Source organism: Cataglyphis hispanica, chromosome 24 (genome assembly GCF_021464435.1).
Source record: "Cataglyphis hispanica isolate Lineage 1 chromosome 24, ULB_Chis1_1.0, whole genome shotgun sequence".
In the NCBI taxonomy this organism is placed as follows: Eukaryota; Metazoa; Arthropoda; class Insecta; order Hymenoptera; family Formicidae; genus Cataglyphis; species Cataglyphis hispanica.
In genome coordinates, this window is record NC_065977.1 from 578,854 (window position 1) to 603,296 (window position 24,443).

Here is a 24,443-nt window from a genome sequence, read left to right on the forward strand (position 1 = left end):
CACAAATCTAACTCGTCTCATCTCGTAAAAAATTTATTTTTTTCAACATTGGCAGACCTGACTCTGGAACTTTACGCTTTCGCCGCGAGATGTCATTGCGAAATTCAGAGTTGAGTCGTCGCTCTTGTAGATTCTCGATTCGTGGTTGTGGTCGTTAATTCGTGACGAGAGCTCGACTTGACACAGCTCACGCAAGGTATCTCCAAGGCAGTAATCGGTTTTCCCTTCTGTTAATTCTTGCGACTGACACGACGAAACTGTGCAGATACATCGTAGTTTATCTTTCGAGCAGAGTAAAACATGTCGGACACACGACGACGTCGAAAATCCAATCAATCATGTGGTTCTGATGATCTCTCGGATTCTTACGAGGAGCTGAACGCGACAAAGGAGACCCAGGTAATGTTCATCGAAAATTCTTTCCCCGAAAACGAATTTTATCTCGATACAAATGATACCTCGAAGAAGAGCACACGTTTTCATGTGTCGCACAGCGTTTTGCACGATTCGAATTTTACCGTTTTATGCAGGCTGATATGACGAAAGTTTATTGCCCGAATTTACAATCGAAAGGAGATCGCGAAATTAAGTAGATTCATGAGTTGCGATCGGCATTATCATAAATTTTACTATCACATTTTTTTGGTGTCACGGGTATTATTATAAAAATCTAAAACTCGTTCTTTCATCACTAATTTATATATATTGACCGATTTTAAGAATTAAAATCTTTTTCTAGCGGACATGCATTACGTGTCTCGCAATCTTATAATGTATATCAATTGATATATATTATTAAAAATTTTTGAAATATATTTGAAGTTTTTAAAATTTTTCAAGTTTTTTTTATCAACACATATATTATTAGTGAAACAAGTATTTCTTACTTCTTGTTGAATGCAGTTTAATCTAGTGTTGTCTTTTGGCTTGTTTGCATAAATATTATTCCTTAACTATGTTGCATATGATTTATATTAATCATCATATATTAAAAGTAAAAAGTAAAATTGAGAGGAATAATAATTGTTTTCATTGTTGTTGTATAAGAAACTTTTGGCTTTTAAATATAATATATTACAAAAATTAGAGATTTCTTTTTTATAATAAGCTCTTTAACATAACAAAATGTTTATTATTGCGTATTAAAATAGATAGAAAAATCAAACGATTAAATTTATTAAATTTTTATCTTTCAAGTTTTTTACTTTTGATTTGTCAAAAAAATTATTGTCAAAATAGATTGTATAGACTAATTATAGAATATTTTTTAATACTTTTTTGAATTTTTTTAAATTTCTTGAATTTTATTTGTTATTTTATACACACATAAACATTATATATATATACTTGAGATGATAGACAAAAAATGATATTCTATCACCTTTACTTTTAATTAGCTGTTCAGTAAGTATACAAAAACACTTTTTTTGTCTTTCTTTGGATCATGTTTTAGTTCTTTGTTAACTCATCTTGAATTAACAAAGAACTATAAATAAATATGTCCTATTAATAAAATTAATTAACATATGGACAAAAATATCTATTATATTGTATTATATATTATGTGGAAAAGTACATAAAAAAAAGAAATACTATATGTTTATGATTGATGCTAAATATATGTTAGAATTACTTTGAATACAATCTATTGATTATTTATGAAATTATTAATAACATTTTTATAAATTTGATATATATATATATATATATATATATATATATATATATATTATTTATTTATTTATTTAAAACTTACCAATGAATATTTTGAATTGAAATATTTTTATAAAATTTTTGTAATAACTAATGTGTGTGAAGTATTGTTTGTATTTGAATAATGTTTTATTGATTAATGTATTGACTATTGTTACACTGTTTTTTTTATAGAGTAGTGAACAGACTGATGGACATCAAGATTCAGAATGTGATATTTATGAAAGTGATTCGGATGCCGAATCGCAGGAAGGTGGTGAACAACGTGAAAGCGGGGATGGTCAAGAGGAAGAGAAACCGCAAAAGAAATTGGATGATGACGAGGATAGACGTAATCCACAGTATATTCCGAAACGAGGAACATTTTACGAGCACGATGATCGTACAACTGATGAAGTAACTGATAGTAATGTGGAAACACAAACAAGTGCAAAAGAAACTAAGGAGAAGAAGGTATGGAAGGATAAGGAAGATAGGTGGGATCATGATCGATATAATGATGAAGAACAAGCTCCGAAAAGACCTGAAGAATTGATAGCAACATATGGTTATGATATTAGAAATGAAGAAGGACCACCTAGAGCTAGAAGGAGAAGAAGATATGGGTGAGTTTATTAGCATATAATGTATACTATATTTTTTTATATATGTTAATAGTCATTTTCTGATGTTACAAATTACTAATTATGTATATTTTTAGTCGTGGCCCTAACAAATACACAAGAAATTGGGAAGATGAAGATGCTTATGGAAAAACTACTACTCCTAGTAGAGGAAATAACAGACGCTTCCACAAAAATAATGAAGATTTTCCTGCTCTTGGTAATAGTAAGGTAAATGTAACAAAATGTATATGATGTTTTTTATTACAAAATTAATTTCTATAATTGTACTAAATATTATTATTTTTTTTTTTTAAATTAATGTAGAATACTTCGAATAAAGTAGAGGAGCCTGTAATTTCGTCAGCTTGGTATAGTAGCAAGAACAAAACACAGAATAAAACACAAAATTTTCCGCCACTTCAATCTCAGCAGGATAACACAAAGACTAAGCCTACTACTGTCTCTAATACATTCATGTATGTATATATAATGGTTTTTCTATATATTATATTTACAAAGCAAAATCTTATTGATGAAACTTTATATTAAAAATTGTTACAGAAATGAAAATAAAGCACCAGATGAATCTATCAATACATCATGGAAAAAGGATAGCAAGCATACTGTTCAAAATCAAAATACAAATGGGAGCGCAGGATCTGGTGACGCAGAAAAATTAGCTAATATCAAAATATCACCAAGAGAGAATAACAAGAGGAATCCCCAAGAGTCTGTAAGCTTGGCTGCAAGTAGGACGCGTGGAAGAGGTTTCAAGTCCAATGCTAATAACAACATGGTCACTAACAGAATAGTTGAGAATAAATCGAAGGGACGTGGCCCTGGTTCAGTTACAATCGAGAATAGACGGAACAATACTGCGCAGCATAATGACGAGCATCAACTTGCTCATGATATGAAACAAGTCAATATTAATGATGATAATCAATATCATCAGCCTGTACGACATAACAGTAAGTTTTTGTTAAGTATGTTTTTAAAAATATGTAAAAAGAAATATGAAAAGTATATTTATTGAATATTTTTTATAATTAATAATAAAATTTATATAAATATTGTTTTAAGCTAAAAAAGTTAAAATCGTATAAAATTAATAATTTTTTATTAATTAAAAATATATGGTATGTTGCTAATATTTTCTTAATTATATTTTTTTAATTATATTTCTTAATATTTTATTCTAAATATTTGGCAATTAAGATATAAAAACAAAAAATTAATCTCTTTCTCATTTTCAACTAAGATGTTATATTAATTTATATTATTTTTACTTTAAATTTTTAATTAGATAATTGCAGTGTTGTTTTTAGATTAATCATTATCTTTATTTTCTAATTTGTATAGAAGGCTTTTTTGCATCCTCCAATCAACATAGATCAAACACAGTACCACCTAGAATGCAACAGCAGCAACAATCACATCAGCAACAAACTCATGCACAACCACCAATACAACAACAACAACAGCAAGATAGTTCTGGAAGCAGACCAAAACGATACTCCAGTCTTCGTCAACGACCTACTATTTCAGAAACTTCCACGCAACAAAATTATGCATCTCAGCATGCTCAACATGGATATTTTCCACCTCAAGGTAATAATACATATTGATGTCTTATTTTAAAATGCACTTAGATTTATCAAGTCGATTATAATAATATATTTTACATGTCTTTAATACAATCATGTATTTAACATTATTATGTCACTTTTGCATACCTAGCTGGAAATTCAAGAGCTGTTTTAGAATCTCAAGGTAAGAGAGAAAAGGATGCATATACAAAATTATTATTATTATTATTATTATTATATATATATATATATATATATATATATATATATATATATCTTCAAAATATTTTTACCTCTAATATCTTTTTACTGTAACTTTTTTGAAACAAAAATTTTTTAATGACAATAATAACATATAGGAAATTTTCATTATGTATGAATTTCTTGATTAATTAAAAATATAATTATTTTTATTTTTTTTCATAAAACATTTAATCCAATTTAACTAATTTGCTATCTTTTACTGTTTCAGGTTATCCGCAAGGTCATTTTGAACAGTCTTCTCCAGCCACAGCACCCATGGCAGGACAACCTGTTATTTCTTTACCACCTGGTGGACAACCTGCTAGTTACGCACCGCCGGCATTTTTAGTACCACCACCACAATTCATACCTCCTCAAACAGCGCCTCCTAGTATAATTAATTATGTTCCTGGTCCGAACGGACCGACATTTTCAACAAACTTTCAAGGTTATCAGGGATATAATCCTTCGGTACAGGTGAGGACAATAAATTTATTTAAGCATGAGACGAAACAAACTATTTGCAAACGAAAGAGGAATATAATGCATTTTGTATGCTTGCAGCCTCAAGGTCCACCACCACCACAAGAATTGTTCCAACCACAAGGATGTACTTATTACAGTCCAGCGCAGCAACAACAGCAGCAACAACAAGCAGCTCTTATGCGGCGACCGAAAGCGGCGATACCCATTCTTCCACCGCCTGATAATCAGCAAAGTGGCAGAGGAAGAGGTAGAAGCACTCAGCAATATCAGAATAATCAATCTGGTAATAATACGCAACAGATCGAGCAACAAGAAGTCAAGAGTGGTAACGAGCTGGAATGTGACGAAAAATCAATGCCGGGACAATTCGACAGTGTACAAGTCGAGCAGTCATACACATCGGATCAAGAGTCTCAAAAGAATCAAATTTCGGATATAGTCAGAACAGTGAATGATACAGACGAAAAAATAGAAATTAATACCAACGTCGATAATCGTATCATTGTTGATGTGCTTGTTCAGAAGGATAACTTAGAGGATAGCATCAGTGTCAAAGAACTGTTGGAAACAACTTCTAATGAAAAAAATACGATTGTAGACAGTCCAACGACGTTGCCCGTTATTGAGACTGAACGCGAATTAGGTAATATTGAATCCGCGATTCCCGAGAGTACCATTGTGGAAAAAGCTGCAGCTTAAAAAGAGGTAATAATTATTATTATTTGCGCTTCGCATTCACATACACAGCGATCGCGTTCCTCTTGTCGCAAGTTGGGTAGATGGATGTTGCTCTGCAGACTATTCACAATGCGATTGAGGAACGTTGCTTCTTATTAACTTATGGAAACAATAATCCATATTTGTATTAATAATAAATATTCAAATAGCAGTCTTATAATGCTGATGTTATTGCTTGATATATAAAATAATGATGATTTTTTTTTCATATACAAAATTTATCTATATACCTGATCATTATTTAGTGAAAGACATTATCATGTAATATATTCGGCAGAGTCGGCAGCTGCACGAGCCATGTGACTGTGACTTGATATATATATAAAACTAATATAATTATATATATATATATATATATATATATATATATATATATATATACACATACTTACTTTTTCAATGTTATGACTACCTACAATGCAGAAATGTTTGTAGTTATAATATTAACGAAATACATTTCATTGAACAACATATAAGTTGTGCATCTCTTTGTATATGTAGAGAAATAATATTTTGTATGCAATCTGGGGATAACCTAATCAATATTTAATTTAACAGATATATTTGTTGTTTTCATCTCTGTCTTCTTTACATAGTTTTACATACTTTTCTTTTCGTTTCTTTCTCCAAAGGATGAAAAGTTGAAGAAATTATATTAGAAAATGTGTAAAAAAAGCAGCTGAAAAAATAGATCTAATATCCATTTATCACTTTTTCTTTCTTTTATATTATAATAATTCTTTCTTTATTATATTTTATTTACATATTTTGAGTTTTACAAAATGGCTATTATCATAAATAATATATATACAAATTTCCCTTTTTTTATGATATTTAAGCTATAAATCTAGAATCTTAATTGAATATAATAGAGAATGCTTCATCAATTGAATAAAATAATTAAATTTTTACATTTTAAAAACGGTAAAAGTGCTAAGAAAAAAATAAGTGATTTATTTTTTTTTAACTTGTCACAATTATATTTAGGAGCAATGGCAAAATTGTACAAAATCGTAAAAAACAAAATTCTATGAAAGAATTTTCAAAAGAAATTTATATATGATAAAAAATTGCATTTTTGCGCAATAAACTGTAAAATTAAATGAAAATGAGTCGAGAAAGAACACGTAATTTGCTTTAGCATATTGTACAGTTTATATAACTAGTACCATATGTGTAATAACTTTATAATAACTTTAAGAAGGATTACACACACTTTATTAAACTTTGTAGATATATTCTGATATGTCTGAAATGTATCATAGAAAATAAATATTACAAATGATACACAAAACGAAACATTGAATTCTTTAAATTATACCAAATAGATAGACCATAACGCTTTATACTTACACTAGCAATTGTTTGTTTAAATTTTATTGTATGTTAAAATTTGCATTTTCCAATTGTGATGTATATTGTAAATTATTTTATCTTTTAATCTATGTTTGACCTGTGTAGTTTGGTGTTAACAGCCCGCTGCCTGCGCGCGCAGCGGCAAATACTTCATTGATTGGCTGACGAGTGCGACACGAGCGTTCACAGAGAGTCTCGTGAGACTGCGGGTCAGGAAGAGAGGGAACATTGAAATTCGGAAAGTATTTAGCTTATGCGCTAAAAGCATCGTTCTATCTTTCTTATTTACTGAAAATTGAACAAAGGTAGAGCACGCTCATAACGCTAGAAGCGTACTTTGAATGCATCCATTGTAAAAGACGGACGTGGAAATAAAACATCGTTAAACGCAAAGGAAAAAAAAAATGTTTGTGTCAATTGACATTGCAATAAAGATAAAAGTCCGCCATTCTCCCATTTGAGTTTTACAATATATTGTTATTTACATCTACAGTATAATAAAGTAGAATGTTTAAAGCAATGAATTAAATGATATTGCGCAGACTTATATATAACTATCTATTTACATATGTCAATTGAATATATGTAGTTCATTTTAATTCAGCAAAACTAAGAAAAGTCATTTTTGAACGAGAAATGTACTTATCTATGTATAACAGTATGTAGGAATAATTTGAACTATACTTCATCGTTGTACAAAGCATCCCAAAACTACCAAATGTTCTTTTAATATATATTATAATATTGAAAACGATTATTTTTATCTTTGTTGAAACTATCGATTTAAAAATATTTATATGGAAAAGAACATTGTGTGTTTTGCGATACGAGATGTAGATACAGAAATGAGATTTATTTCTGTTTCTCATTCTGCGGTATATTGATTATAGCACTAAGAGGTATTACCTCAGTACTTTGTTGCTTATTATTATTAGATAACATATGAACTGATCTCGTATATGTATGAGATCTCTGTTTAAGAGGATCTGAGATGCCCGTGACATATTCACGTTTATGGATGCAGGTTCTATTGTTGTGGGAACATCGAAAATTACGTTTGAACTCCTTGCGAAATTTACCTGCAACAAACATATATACATTGTGTAATCTTTATATATGTTCAGTTATACGTTGCACAATGACATTGCTACATAGCGTAAAGTGCAATAAAAGACGCAGGAAAAGATATAAAAATTATATATGAAGCATGTATATCCAAAAACAAAAGACTGGAAAAAGTCTATAATTTGTAAGTTTTTATTTTAAATATGAATTTGTATCTAATGCTAAGTAGATTTCGGGATTATTTGTAGCATAAGACATAGAGAATAGTACAAGTAATAGAAAAATATAAAATGTAAGACAGAACAAATGCAAAAAAGGAGAGCGATAAAAGAATTGAAGATTATAATCTCACAGATAAAACACACAGATATTTTTGTACTGGTATTGTTTAGATTTCAATGTTTCTTAAAGATAATTTAATTAATTCCATTAATAAATAAAAACACACACGATTAGAAAAAGGGATAGAAAATTCAAAGTTTTTAAAGCCATTTCTAACTTCGAAGATTAGGCATATTTGACATTGTTTATGAAATATTTCGAAAATGTTCAAAATATTTTATGCGATTTATATATATCCTAATAAAATTTTTAAAAACACTAATAAATAAGCAGATTTCGAATTTCATTTCGCGTTTCGATATTTCGATATTGAAAATTGCTGCAATATATTATATAATCTCTATTTTTAAAGAGAGGAATATATTTAATATCTATCAAAATATTTTGAATTTCGCTCCTACATTAAATGACTGCTGCGATTGGCTCGCTACTTCGAAACTCATAATTGAACGAATCTAATGGCGGTGATTGGTTCGCCGTTCTGGTACTTCGAGAATCGCTCTCGAAATTTTTAAATCACAGTGAAGTACGTCACCAACAGATGTTGCAGATCCGCGTTCGAATCGCTCCGTATTTTTTCGCAATCGTTACTATCTAAATCTCGCGGACGAGGAAATCGGAAGCGCCTTATAAAGTACTCGTCGTAACATAAACGCCGCTATTATAACGTCAATATTTCAGTATCGGCAGTCCCCGTAATCTCGGGAATCGATCGAGATTCTTCTCGTTGAAATACATGGCAAGTGCAATCGATGAACGATCGTCATTAGATATGCCGTTCCGTTAATTATTTACATTTATCGCATATTTTTGGAATAATTCATATCTATTTACATATAATAATTCATAAAATTTACATATAATAATTCATATTCTCTTCGTATTTTTTTTTTAAATAGGTTAGTCATTTATCGTGCGAGTCAGTAATTTTTCCCTAGGGGCAGAAACTTAAAAAGTTTCGCCTGTTCGTTTCTAGAGAAAAATTACGTGAACATAGGAAATGCAACTAAAAGCCAAGAAGGTAGCATCGATTGTTTCGATATTATCGATATTGCGATTCTCGAAAGTTTGTATCACTGGAAGACCGTCGCCAACGGATCGCGGGACCGCGTTCGAATCGCTCCGTATTTTTCGCGATTCTTATTGTCTAAAGTGAATTTTGCGCGCGAAAAATTATCGCAAGTATCTCACAAAGTGCTCGTTTTAACGTTAACGTTGTGTAGAACCGCTGTTATGCGATATTGTATCCGTTATTCATGTCTGTATCCGAGCAAATGATGATATCCTTGTCATTCACGTTGATCGTGAAAAGTGCGATCGATGAACGATTACCGCCAGGTACGCCGTTCTATAATTAGATATATTTATTACATTTATTTGCAATAATTTATATGTATTTTAATTATTTTTAATATTAAGATATCTCGAATTGTGTATTATTCTGCATTAAATAGTAGTTCTGTTCGTTTTAGTTGCATTTTCTGTACTTATTCTTTTTTGTTCTTCTAAAGAGAAGAGAGAGAGAGAGAGAGAGATTAGATATATATATATATAATAATTTTAAAAATGCAAGAAAATGTAATTAAAAAATGAACTTAGTAATCATTTTGATATTATCGATAAGCGATATCGCGAAGTCTCAAATATAGATGTCGAAACACGGAATTGCATTTATATTACTTTGTATTTTTGAATGTTATTGTTTAAAATCTCGCGCTCGCAAAAAATAATTATTGCGAGCATTTATCATGAAATATTAAACGTTCATCGCGCAACGTAATCACATATATAACTGTTATTATACAAAATATTGTAATTTCAGCATGAACGATCTCGCTTTTGTCTGCCTGGAATCGAATATGAAAACAATCCTCTTCACATAACCCACCCACAGTCATTATTTTTCTCATCCATCGAGCAGCGAAAATGAGATTGGTGCACGATCATCGCAGATATTCGCATGTTCGCCAGGTATTTACATGTCAGGTATGTCGATGTTCTACAATCAGATGTTTATCAATTCTTGATAAACAGTGTAGAAGAATAAAGTTGGATACACACTATACTATCTACACTATACGTCAACGTAACTTGAAATATTTTTATATGGGTTTTAAATGAAGTAATATTACATACTAATTGTCACCGACATTTAAAACCCACATAAAAATATTTGACGTTACATTGATATGATGGTGATTTTATCATATATATAGCACAGTGTGATTGCAACTTAGATCTTTGCATTCATACGTTTATATTTGAGAATGATACTCTATAAATAATATTTATAATTATTCTAATTAATATGATGCGTTAATTGATAAATAAATTTGTATCTTATAGTATAGTTAACAAGTTTAAATCAATTTTTACGGCCTTACGGATCAAAATTCTTTAATTATCTTTGAACTTGTTACCTATAAATTTTCTAATTGAGAGACTTTCGCAATAATATAATTAATAATAGCACTTCGTCCGAGTCTAACGTAATAGGAAGGAGGAGAGGCAATAATTATAGCTTACCCTAAGGCAAACAATCGATTTAACGAGTATCGATATGCGAATCCGTTCTCATTCCTACGTCAAATGCCGTCTCGGCTACGATGCTTGTTTGTACAGGTGCGTCAAGGTGTATTTTCGGTTTCGTTACTCGTTTCGCATGTCAAAACGGTTGATTTCGCAAACTCCTCGTATGGCATCTCCTCGTATATTCGTCTCTGCACGACAGCAGATGCCGATGAGTCGCCGATAGCGTAATCATCTGTTTGCTCGGCGAACCGCATCTTTGAAAACTACAACGGAATTCTCGCCGGAACTTACCTACAAAGTAGAGCACCGAATAATTCCCCATACTAGATTTGGGCAAACTCGTTAATAACCGCCGTATGCGTGCGACCTTATTTAATCTCCAGTTCTGTCTTACATTTAATCTTCTAAAACGCCGTTTGAGATCCATTAAATCTACATCTTCTTTGGCTTGGAATATTCTCCTTATCTATTATTCTTTAATCTCCAAATTTAGCAATCCCAATTTTATAACCAAAATTTGTAAATTAAATAAAATTTAATGACCTCGCAAGTATATATACTCATATATAGTCTCGCGAAACTACATAGAGATTTAATGTGGATCTGTGCACTTAGTATATATTTGAGGATTAAAATTTATAATCTAGGCACTAGTCGAAAGGATGAAGATTAAATTTAATGTAAAATTATATCTAGTCTTAATAAATAAACCTTTGACCATTTATAACATATACACATATAAAAAAAAATATTTCATGAAGAAATTCAAACATTGAAAACATTAATGTCTTTTTCCATCCCTTTTTCCGCGTTTCTCAGTAAAAGATAATAGACGAGAAATTTTTTAAATTATGGTTAACAAAATCTTAATTGATTAAGTAGTATAGTTTATAGTTTATAGTTCAGTATAGCAATTATATAAAACTTATTTATCTGATTCGTGATATATTGCGTGAGTTTGTCTAGAAAAGCATCACGATTTTTTTACGAAGTGGAGAAAATGAATTGAAATTTTTGACAACCGCTGTCCTAATGAGATCTAATGTCGCGTGAAAAATAGACTAGTTTTACATGGCGAAAAAGCAGCAACCGACACAACGACTCATACGAGCATTGCCTCTGATGTGTCATGCATTTTAATACAAGTCACTTTATACGTACGGTAATTCTGTGTAACCGGAAAATATTACCGTATATTTATGTATTTCATACAAGATATATCTCAGAATAAATTTGCCGCAAATGGAATTAATTTTTTTGCCGATGATATTTGAGATTAATTTCAGATCATGCATTAAAAATGTCGCTTAAAAGCATCGTATTAATATGTACGAGTTAATCTTACCGCTCATAAAGTTGTAAATGACTGGATTCACCGCACTGTTGAAATAGCATAGCCAGTGGGCGATTAGACTAAAAGCGATCGTCCATTCATTCGATGGTAAAGCCATGGTACATCTAGAACAATAAATTATAATATGTCAATTATATAAAATGAATAGATAAAAAAATGCTTATTTTTATCGCGGAAAATACTGTATATATATCGTTAAAAATTTACTAATTTAAATGACAGTAATTTATCTAAATTTTTTCAAAGCCTTTAAACTTTTTTAATTCTGATTTCTAACAGTTACGAAAATAAAAATAATTTATATTATCTATTTGGTCTCCACTTTTCCTTATATAGAAAGTCTCAGACTTAGCGGGCTATCTTTTATCTACGTATCTCTCAATGGATTCTTTGATTAATTTAAAATCAATATTTCCTTAACAAAGAGTAGCTGGGGAGCTATATTTTTCAATTATAAACAATTAATAATGAAGTGTTTAATTTTGCGGAATTTAACTTATTTCTTATTTAATGTATGAACTTTATTTTAATATATTTGTAACATAAAAATAATAAAAATATATAATATCAAAGATTGAAATAAATGTGAAATGGCAAATGATAAAATCTTTCCATAAAATTGACTTTAAATTGGTAAAAAAATTGATGGACAAAAAATACAGATCTGGGAGACTTTGTATATAAATTATCGATAATAAAAATATAAAAATAATAACGGATGCAGTACAAATAAAAATAATTTATGTCATATCGGAAAAATTTTTTACTTTTTACCTGCTGCATTTCCGAGAAATATCATAAATTCTTCATTATCACTATACATTTATTTCATATTTACGCATTTTTTTATATAAAATATTTTTATATATGAGAGCATTTAAACACCGTAAAATTTGAAACAAAGCATTTTTTAAATTTTACAAGATTAATGATTATGAATATCTTCTAATTTATAATAAATTTTCTTAATCTCATTCTTAGTTTGACATTATTTTATCAAATTTAATAGAATTTGTGTATTGATGGAGAATAACACATATTGCACTTAAAATCTATTGTCGTTTCAGACGTTAATAATTCTGATATAATGAAAACTCTATCTGTTGACATAAATTTCAATATTGAACAGCGTTGATATTTTGCATTAATAAATACTTCAATATAATGTCTACATAAGCTATGCATTAATTCCTACGCAACATATTAATACGTTACTATATACACGAGAAAATACGCAGTAATATTGCAAATATCACGAAACATACCTTAAAATAGAGAGCAAATGTACTGGGAAGAAACATATCGCAAATGTAATAACTATGGCGACTAACATCTTCGCCGCCTTCCGTCGAGATCTCAATTGTCCTTCTGGATTTCCACTTTTGGAGAGTGGAATCTCAGTTGAATGACAGATTCTAGTGGATACTGCAGAATTTAATAAAAATTAATTAGTTTTTAATTAATCATTATCATCTTTCAAACAGTATACATACATTAGAAAAATTATTCCTTCTCTGAAATGATTTTTTTAGTCTCAATGAAAAATATTATATTCAAATTGCATTTAATCTTTCGGCAAAGTTCAGCAAAAAAATTTTAACAGATTAGAAACAAAATAGAACATATCATCTTTAATAATATTTTAATATTTAAATTTAGGTTCTATTTACTTTTAAAATGTTTTTTTTTTTTTTTGATTTTGAGGAATTTGTTGTGAAATTAATTATTTATATTTTTTTATTGAAAATAAAAGTGTCGTTTTTACAAAAAGTTAATAATTATAAAATTTTTAGAAATAAGAAGTATGCGAATTTATATATGCTAAAATAAAAAAAATTGATAGATACAGATGTTTCGTCAAAGTTAAACATATTACAATTATTCTATTTTTTTAATTCGCAAGAAATTAAACTTAAAAAAAAAATTTATTTTGTCAATTCTAAACTTTTCTTATTAGTTTTACTACATTTTATTTCACTCTGTTTTTTTACATAAAATGCCAAAAATTTTTTACTCTGTTATTATACATCCATTGTGAAATATATATAGTATAATTTTCAACGATTCCTTTCGTTTATATAAAGAATTACCGCAATTATATTGTATTTCAAAACATTGAAAATTATATTACATTTCACAATAAATGGTTTACATCATAATCAGAATATAATTTCAATTTTAATGGAACTAATTTTGTCACAAATGATCTGACGAAGGCATGTGTCATTTACGTATTATATGCAAAATCGCGTAAATCTCTGTGTATATCTTTTTGTATTGAATATACATGTAAAAAAATTATAAAAATGAACATAACAATTTTATATACATATAATTACTACGAATTTTCAAATGAGTAAACGGGCGAAATTTTTTAAAGAAATAATTTACTATAAATTTAGAAAAATGCATTATATTATGCATTAAATTATACAAACGATTAAACAATTGATAATAGGAATAATTGCTAAAATACAAGAACTTTTTGCTTACGATTATGTCCTGGAATATCGCTTCTCCAAAGAACGCGCACAATCTGCCAATAGGTCACGCTCATAAAGAGCAATGGTACGGTATACAGAAATATCAGTTTAACAATCGTGAAGGTAGCTTGACTTTCTTGACTCCACGACCAGACACATTGCGTGAATAATATAGTTTGCACTCTACTATGTGAAGGTACAATGTGCAACACCAGTAATTCTGGAATATCTGATCGAAAAACATATGACATTGATAAATTTGTATTTTCTTTTCATTTATAAATCTTTAAGAAAGCTGTTAGGCAAGACGCTTTAAAAATAAAATAAATAACAAGTTCATTTTTCATATCTGCGACATTCTGCGTACAGGCAGATTATAATTATTACTTAATTAAAGTAACATTAGTTGATACACTCTGTCAAAAGTGATAAAATATGATTCAACATCCTGTTCGATATATAATATTCATCAACAAGTAATTAAAATAATTTCTTATTTCCAATAGAAATATTTGTATATGGATAATTACCAAAAAGCAGGGATATCAGCCAGATTACAATGATAGCAGTTTTGGCTCGGCCTGTTGTGGATTTGAATCTTAATGGGAAGCATATAGCATACCATCGATCGATCGATATGAAAGTCAGCGTCAAAACGCTGACACTCACTGATACTGTCTGAAAGGATAAATAAATTAATTATTGTTATATACTAATTCCGTATTTAATTACATTTTTTGGTATTACATTTATTATATTTTTGTTCCAACAAAAAACCATTTAAAACAAAATATCAATTACAATGAGGATATATTATTAGCAATGGGATAAAAAAATTGAGCAACAATCTTATTTTTAACCGTTACACATATATATATATATATATATATATATATATATATATATATATATATATATATATCAAAAATCAATATTTAATCGCTTTTTCAATTTTTTATCAAAATGTGTCCAACATCTTGCTCTTTCCGAATTTGTCGCGAATCTTTCTACGCGATGCATCTAATATGTCCGAGATAATTTATTTATTTTTCATTTTCATTTCATATTTCATTTTTCTTTATATATGTTGATTTATTTGGACCTAATTAGACGTACATCAGAGAGAATATGAATAGAACGGATAGAGAGTAAGAAAGTAAGAGTAAAAGGGTTAATGAGTTTCTCATAAGTTACCAATCGCAATACATCTCTAATCTTCTTAGTTCGTCTTTCTGCTTAGCAACGAGAAACTTTCTCCCTCTCTCTCTTTCTCTCTTTCTGAAAATGTCAATTGATTTATCAAAGAGATCGTTTCTAGCTGTGCTACTACTGTCTACGTTTGTGATTATCAAACAAAATTGAATCGATTGATTGAAGCTAGTTTGAAAATTGTAAATTGCATTATATTATATGTTCTTTATTTTACATATTAAAATCGGAGTACTTTTTTAAAACAAAAATATAACAAAAAGATTAATCTTTAAAGGGCGAAAGAATCATAATATCAGAAAGTCACAATTTACAAAATAATTAATATCCAGGAGTATTAATATATACGGAGTATCTGCAGTGAACAAAAACTCATTGCACGAATAAAATTAATGATTGTTCTTCAACAGATAATAAATTATTGAAGAAATTAATGTAGAAATAAATTTTTTTCATGTCTGTTGTTATCTTACAATTAGTTTAAAGATGCAGTGACAATATGAGAGACTGATAAGCGAATTCGAAGTTATCAAAACGAAAATACAAATCCATACGAACGAGTTTGTTTCTATTGAATTCGAATTTAATATATATAAGCATCTTTCTTTATGTCGAGAATCATGCATTATTGAAATTCGATTTCGTTTGTCAGGCGCTATGCAATGTTTCTCTTTGATGTAGTTTCTCTGATTTTTTCTAAATCCTTTAAAAAAAAAAAGGTTTTAAAATAGTGTAATAGAAAACATAGATAAATATAAATATAAAAAATTCATATTTAAATGATTGAAACAGAGAAAGACAGAGAAAGCGCATCTGTCTTACTATATATAATTAATGTAATATGAAATAATATAATTCTTGATATTTTCTTAATTGATAACCGCAAGCAAGCATTTACGAATGCAAAAAACAAACGCGCGGTAGAATAACTATAATATTTTTCATCCGATTAGAGAGAACGAGGGAGAGAGAGTACATATATTATAGCAAGATGAGCTAATCCGTTTTTTAAATTCCGTATCTGACACGAAACAATTTCGCCAACCTTCGCATTATAACATGTGTATACGGGAATGCAGCACGTTTTAATTAAATCGCGGTTATCACTCGCTGCTTGCACGTGATACCGTATCCATCACGCTAGCGCACGTAATTCTTTCGATAGCGAAAATAGCATACGTGGCATATGATACATGTGACATTTTCCGCCACGACGTCACATTTCATCGATCTGGATAATCCCTCATTCCTATCGACAAAATTTTCTCGAGATTTTGCTTATAATTAAAAATTTTTGGAACTTTAAATTAGTTAATTACGATTAATTAACAAACCGTAAGAAAATTGATACAATTTGAATTCTTTGTCCAATTTTGAAAGAAATATTTAATAAATATGTAATAATATTGTCGATTATATATACACAGTACTCTTTATAAAATAAATTATAAAATTATAAAGATATATTTCTTCGAATAAATGTGCAATTTATTTTTCTTCATTAAAATGTCAAAAGTTTTTGAGTTATAAGCAATATATACATAATACAACTGTTTTAAACACAAAATTATGAAATTTTAATGAACAATTTCTTATCTTTTTAGTAATGTCCCGTCTAAATCAAAAGCATTATTTTCAAGTGTGAACTGTTCGCTGAAGCATTCGCTTTAGTCGAGATTGTTCTACTTGAAACGTGCTCGACGATTCGCACGTGTCACATGCCACATATCAACGAATTGCGACGTAATATTTTTATTGCCAAATGAACCGGCGCGCTTCGGGGGACGTCGAAATATCTTCCTGAAAAATTCATCGCGATTGATCGCATCGCGGGATAGAGATATTGCATGTAAAATATCATTTGGGACGCATCGGAGTTCGCGTTCTTAAAATAGGATGTTGCAGTATAAAGCGAATTTATGCGTCTCTGCGTCATATATTTTTTTTTCTTTTTCTCTTTTTTCTATCTTTTTTTTTTATGAGAAATCGCGCTCTTGTAGCGATTTGCGTACGTTTGTCGTCATTGTGCGACACGAATTTCAACTTAACTACAATTTAAATGTCGCGAAAGAAAAATGAAGTTTCGAAGTGGCAGCGTAATTATATGCTCGGCAAATGAGAACGCGTTGATCATACTTGACTGATAACTATCGATCCATATACAGGATACGTTAATACATTATTGAATGTTCTTTTAAGCTACGAAAGTGAATTATACGCGCTTATACGAAGTATTTCAGCAAGACATACAGGATCTATTGAATTAAAAGAATATTTGGTATGATCCTGCAATATAAAGAAAAGTACCTATATAAAATAATTTCTAAAAAATCTCTTATTTACTTGTCATCTCAATCTCCTATCGGTTTATGTTCATATTTTTTCGTCTATATTTTATTCTAAATATAATTATTATTCTATAAGTATAATTTGTAATTTTATGAAGAAATTTTTAAATATATTAAAATAATATATTAAAATGTCTTGGAATAATGTGTAATAACATTGTGTGCGAGGAATATTTTAAATAATAATTTGACAAGTAATAAAATGTACATCGAACGCAACAACTTGTCTTCTCTATCGACTCGTTTTCGCCAAACTAATTATCGCAACGCGGAAGTGCGGTATTAGTTTAGTTAAAGTGAGTTGAAACTGCGAGATTGGATTAATATATCCGTTCTAAGCAGGTATGAACGCGGCAGACTCCGCACGCGGCAATTTCCGCTGTTCCCTTTTCGAGTTCCAGTTAGACGATGTGATGTCATGATTTAATGCAAGTAACATTTGCATAATTGATAAATAATAATTTATTTAAATTATTTAATATTTTTAGATATGTATGTACTTTTTTTTTTTAATTTTGCGATATTGCTTCCGCATTTAAAGCACACGTTTTTTCAATTGTAATATCATAGAGAAGAAAGAAATTATCCATAATTAGAAAAATTATATTATCAATGAAAAAAAATTATATTATCCATAATTAGAAATAATGAGAACAATGCTTTTTTACTTTTTTATAGCGATTCCAAATATTCTTGCATGTTTATCTCTGACATTTCTTTTGACATTTCCTTATGATATGTAGGAAGAAGCATGTATCAACTCTAATGACCATCTACCAACTCTCATTAACCTTATTTAGTATACATTAGCAGTAGTACTAAATTCACAGCAGTATCTTCTGTTTTGTACTATTCGTCATTTGCAGATCATTAAACTCAGTTTAGGATCTTCGTTCATTTGTTATAGCTATCCAATGCATAGAACTGTTGGCTCTTTGGCAATAATTAAACGTCCTTAGATAGATCCTTTGATGTGGCGAAATTCATAGATCTTGAGTGCCACAATATTGTCCTTGCAATGCTTACAAGAAACATATTCTCCTACATGCTTTTGAGAGATAACTCTCTCATTGCCAGAGGACTTAACTTAAATGTATCCGTACAATATATAAATTTGATAAAACAAATTTTTTTGCAATTTGCAATTAAATAAATGAGATAAAATTTTTTATTGACGTATGTTATTGAAGCTTAAATCTCGAAAAGATATTTTTATTTTTGATCGCTAATAACACAACAGTTACCAATATTTTAACATATTTTTTCACATAATGTTCAAATATTTTAATTCTATATATTTTTGCCTTACATTTAATAAAGAATTCACTTTTAATGTTTTGAATGCGTTCTTTTAATTAACAGTGTTCAATTTGCAGTGTCAGACATATAATATAATATGTTACCATATATGGACTTTAAAAATAAGTTACAGAATTACATGAGCAATAAGTATAAAAAGTAGAAATGTATAATATTTCTATTGTTTATAACGTAATTTTTCCCTTATTATTCATATGATTTTACATATTTTTTTACAGAGTATATTGCATTTGTTGGTAATAAGCGTTATTTCGATTTAGACGATTAATCAAACTATTTATAAAGATGAAATCGCTGCAGTTTTGTACGCTTTTACGTGTCAACGAAGTGATAGATAATATCTTGAGAAATCTTTCTTACTCATTATCTTCTTACTCGGATAAATCTGCTGTTTCGTTCAATTTCTCGTAACTACTTTTCTCTTTCTGAGATTGTTGATTAATGGCATATGCCGTTTTCTACTCTATGCGATATATACAAGATATTCTTGAAAGAATTCTGTCATAATTCATTTTGATTTTTGGCAAAATATTACATATTAAAAAAAAATGTATATACATATATTCTGTTTTAAATAAATTATTATTTGCTAATAAACAGTTTCAACTTGACATTTTCTTCTTATATAACTTTAGATCTTTTGCAGTTTTATTTCATTTCAAGAAATAAAAAGTAAAAAGTTTTAAGTTGTGACGGTTTTCTTCGTAAAGCCAACAATATGTATTATATGGACGCCGTTTGTTAGCAATATTATTTTTTACTTTAATAGAAACAATCGATCAAACTACAATATACGTAGCGAAAAGTACCGCGATTTTGTGCAGTTTTATATTTCCAATGATGTAGTATAATGTTTCAAAGGAAATTTTTACGTAGATTTTTTTTTTAATTAATGACTGTTATTTTTTCAATTTCTCGTCATGCATTCAGTAAAATTAAAATAATTTTATATTCACTACAAAAAAAACTGTATAGATTTCTATATATTGAATGGACTTTTTAAAATTGTAATCTGTATCTCATGTAATATTTTATAGCATAACAAGCAGATATTGGTAAGCGGCTTATTATTCATATAACGATTTTGGTATATTATCTTTTATAAAACGAACAAAAAATATTTACTACATTTTGCACATCTTTATGAGATAATATATAAAACACGTTATTACATTAAAAGCTTACGTAATTAAGATTTAATAATAAGATGAATGTATATTAGTCTAAAAACGCTTGCACTTTTCTTTTTAATTTTCATATTCCATCATGCTCACGTTACTTTACATCCATCATATAAAATTATTTAATTTTTAAATATGTATTTATATATTTCGTTACATTTGTGCACGTTTTCATATTTAAAATTTGTTAGTTTAAAAAATTTTTTTTTCCAGATTTTTGTATGCTAACAGTATGCTAATTAAATTAATAAATTGTCGTGCACAATAAAATTATCATCCACAAATTTAACAAGTGATATTTAAATGTTTGAACGAATACGTGCAAATATATGTGTATTACATGTGTCAACGTGACATATAGAAAATGTTACGTTCACGTATGAAAGAAATAACAGTAGTCATTAAAATAAAAATGTGTACTTACTTTTTCTGAAAATGAATGACGCTGCAAACTGTGCACTGAAAATTGCAAAGAAAGAAATCTTTTGCTTGCAATTGCATTTTAAAAATTTAATCTCTCTCACATTTATTTATTTTATGAAAATCACGCAGCTTGAATCGTAACTCGGGGAGTAACCCGGAGATATGCGAGCAATTTGAGTTATGAGAAAAGTGGGATTTTATTAATATCATTCCGTCGTCAAGAAAAGATGTGCTCATCTCGTCCTCTCTCGTATCTTAATACGGTCATCCTATTTGATGAGTCTCGCAAATGTCATATGTGCGCACATGGTATAATATTGTTGTACGTTCGATATTACTTGTATACTGCTTTAAAGCTGCGATCTACAATACCATCATGAAGGTAATGAATAGAGTCTAATGAGATGGACAATAGGAAGCAACTGCAATATTGTAAGATAATGTAATTACGTTTATTGATCGTCGAAGCAGATGATACATTGTATCTTGTCGTACAAAATCGACCCTATATATCATGTAAATTGTGTAATTTCATATAGGATCGTGATACAAATATTATTTTTGCATAATTTATCGAATCATCACGATAACGATGTCGAGTAATTAGACATAGTAACGTAATTTATTAACATTACACAATTGTCATTTTGAGAGTTTTTAGATCTATAACATGTGTTTGAAAGGAGATTTGAAAAGTTAATTTATTTCGGAGAAAGATATTTATATAAAATGGATTATAATCCAATTATTTTTAGTATATTAAAAAGCAGTTTTTTTTTTCACATACCTACGGAAGAAATTAAATTCGGATATATGGCATAATCAAATGTTAATTTATTTCAAATTTATTACTTCTAATGGGCTAAACATATGGCTAGTTTGCACAAAAATGAAGTATACTGATTCGCGAGAAATGAATGAATTTTACTTTTTTAAAATATGCAATTGCGAACAAAAGATTCTTTTCTTGCAATTTGCGTTACGCAATTTACATCGCCATAATTTGCATTGTCATATTGTTCTCTTGTTTATTTTTTCAGAAAAACTGAGCACATTGTTTTATTATAACAATTTTTCTTATACATTTTGTATACGAATGTTATCTTTTCTACATGTGATGTTGAAAAATGTAATGTTTATTCGTGAAAATGTACATCTCATTTAGACATTCAAAATAATTACTTTTATTTAATTTTGATAAAAAAAATTTTGAATTAAATATTCTCAAGATACACAATTTTTGAATTTAATATTCGCGAAATAAGTTTTCCATTATTTTTTCAGCTTATTTCGAGTTTAAGATAAATAATAATGGAACACTTACCGATACGATATGTATATAAAACAGCTAGTTGTAGAATTTAACATTGATCTGTAAAATATTAATATATCCAAATTATATAAAGCAATTCAAAAAGTAATTAAATTTCAAAAAATAATTATAGAACACAATTAGATATATGTTTATTCCGTGTTTGTTCCATTCCAAAATGTTGCTTGATGTCTTCTTAAATTTCCTCTTTTTTTCTTGTTTATTCTTTGCTTTTTCTTCAAACAATATCTTGTGTCACAAAGACACACAATACATATTTTCAAAAATTTAATTATGTTTAATTACGTTTAATTACGATCGCGCGTGTATTAATCATTGGAATATATTAATAGCGCGGCATTTTATATAGTATTTACCCGACATTAATCGCCCTCGATTTGAGTTTATACTGCAACCAGAAATTGCGAAAATCACGATTATACGAAATTACGATTTGCCAAATTCGTATGATGTTATCTCTGCTAATGACTATTTCTCTATCATAATACAAGTGAATAAATACAAATTAAATATTTGGAAAATATCTAAAAATATGCTCATATTTATTAATTATATTTATTAATTATATTTATTATAATAAATACATGAGGTTGATAAGATGTAATTAATTAAATACATCGCAGAGATACTTGAGTCAAATTATTTTGTAGTCGTGATATTTTACTAGTGCAAATAAATAATTAAAAATAAGTGACGATAATCGCATCGTATTATATCTCTCATATCATATTCCATAAAGAATTAAAGATCAATTCTATTTCGAAATATTTAACACAATATGAAATATATATTTGCTGTACAAAATAAATATAATGTAGTGTTCTATAATTTTAAATTAATTATTTATAAATGATTCATTGTTTTTCTTTGAACCATTTAGTTTTGCGATTCGCATATTAGTTTTCCTCAAACTGAAATAATTCGCAAATTACATTTAAACATAAAAAATTTAAGACACGTGAGAAAAAAATATTTAAATTTTTTGAACTTATTTTTAAAGAAATAATTATTGAGTCTGTAAAAAAAGTTTGCAATGAAACAACACTTTATAATTTATATAAGCTATTACTTTCATAAAATGTATAAATTGTACGAAATGTTTACTTCGATAGATCGCCTCAATATGTTTACAAATTAACTCTGGAATTATTTAATTACATGAATTAATAATCTTCAATTATTAGCGTTTAATCAGATTTCGATAGTTTCTACTACTTGTCGCGATTGTATTTCGAGAGATAACACGATATGTGTTACAGTATCCCTTGAAATACGATATACGACAAATATGTACTAGAAAATATCAAATCCGGACATTCTCTATGAATAATTGAAGATTATTAGCGATGCGAGTAATTAACTTGTCGGGATTAATAATTCGTGAATAATTCGAAATAATGGCTACTTATCAAAGCAATTAATTTGCATCATTCTAAATAAAAATTGAAGTGACAGATTATTTAGAAATTATTGCTTTATTGCAGATTTTTTTAAGGATAATAATTATTTTTCTAAAGAGCTCGAAAAAAACAAGTATTTAAATATTTTCCCTACTTGTTTTAAATTTTTCGATTTAAATGTAATTTAAAAGCAAAATAATACACGCATCATCGAATCAAATATGTAGAAAAACATCTGTGAATAAAATTTATGAAAACAATCATGTGATATATTAACGATTTATTGATATTTAATAATATGAACAATATAATATTTTAAATGAATTTTTATGTTCTTGTAATATGTTAAATATTTCGTGACGATGTGAATTATCTCACGGTATTTGAGCTTTGTTTTGTTAAACATATAGCGCGTATAATGTTATTGTGACGTATGTGCGTGGAGAGAGAGAGAGAACGCGCATTGTTTGTTGTCATTCACGCGACGAGACTCGAGTGATAACGACGCTAGTCGCTCTCTATATCGTGGTATTCTATCTCGAAGTATGATAATTATTAAGAGGTGCGAAACGATCCTGTAAATGAAAAGATTATTAAAAATGCAAAAGATTAATTTTTGTGATTATCGTGTCTTATTTAATTCGTAAAAATAACTCGCATAGTATTCCACAGAATAAAGTTTGTCATTTTTGATTTTACAAAATTTTACTATTAATTTGATTA

At 28.5% G+C, this 24,443-nt stretch overlaps 2 protein-coding genes across 6 annotated transcripts in view; one reads left to right on the forward strand and one right to left on the reverse strand.

Annotated features, from left to right (window-relative positions):
- The first annotated feature begins 114 nt into the window (after window positions 1-114).
- Window positions 115-7,135, forward strand: LOC126858309 (protein CASC3-like). 3 transcript variants are annotated; one of them, XM_050608539.1, is made up of 10 exons: window positions 115-399; window positions 1,888-2,318; window positions 2,414-2,546; window positions 2,643-2,794; window positions 2,880-3,289; window positions 3,681-3,929; window positions 4,059-4,091; window positions 4,380-4,627; window positions 4,715-5,341; window positions 6,836-7,135. In XM_050608539.1, the coding sequence occupies exons 1-9, from the start codon at window positions 301-303 to the stop codon at window positions 5,333-5,335; spliced, it is 2,376 nt and encodes a 791-aa protein (XP_050464496.1). In that variant the 5' UTR covers window positions 115-300; the 3' UTR covers window positions 5,336-5,341; window positions 6,836-7,135. The 3 variants fall into 3 exon arrangements, with proteins under 3 accessions (XP_050464496.1, XP_050464495.1, XP_050464497.1); XM_050608538.1 differs by lacking the exon at window positions 6,836-7,135 and having other exon boundaries at window positions 4,715-6,673; XM_050608540.1 differs by lacking the exons at window positions 4,059-4,091; window positions 6,836-7,135 and having other exon boundaries at window positions 116-399; window positions 4,715-6,673.
- A 138-nt stretch (window positions 7,136-7,273) lies between these two features.
- LOC126858321 (orexin receptor type 2-like) overlaps window positions 7,274-24,443 on the reverse strand; it is a 32,858-nt gene continuing 15,688 nt past the window's right edge. Inside the window, exons 3-8 of one of the 3 annotated variants that reach the window (XR_007688638.1) lie at window positions 15,037-15,184; window positions 14,517-14,735; window positions 13,289-13,448; window positions 12,015-12,127; window positions 10,664-10,960; window positions 7,688-7,809 (exon numbers count right to left, since the gene is read on the reverse strand). Coding sequence is in view for 1 of the 3 variants with exons in the window: in XM_050608567.1 (XP_050464524.1) it covers window positions 7,583-7,809; window positions 12,015-12,127; window positions 13,289-13,448; window positions 14,517-14,735; window positions 15,037-15,184 (867 nt within the window). In the remaining 2 variants the exon portion in view is untranslated. Of the gene's footprint in view, window positions 7,810-10,010; window positions 10,137-10,663; window positions 10,961-12,014; window positions 12,128-13,288; window positions 13,449-14,516; window positions 14,736-15,036; window positions 15,185-24,443 lie in introns of those variants that run through there. The other 2 variants (XR_007688639.1, XM_050608567.1) reach the window with 2 other exon arrangements.

Bases quoted from the DNA above. Each gene is read 5' to 3' on its own strand.
- LOC126858309 (XM_050608539.1), top strand. From the start codon at position 301: ATGTCGGACACACGACGACGTCGAAAATCCAATCAATCATGTGGTTCT. The intron at 400-1,887 runs GTAATGTTCATC...TTTTTTTTATAG, and splicing joins ACGCGACAAAGGAGACCCAG to AGTAGTGAACAGACTGATGG. The intron at 2,319-2,413 runs GTGAGTTTATTA...GTATATTTTTAG, and splicing joins AGAAGGAGAAGAAGATATGG to TCGTGGCCCTAACAAATACA.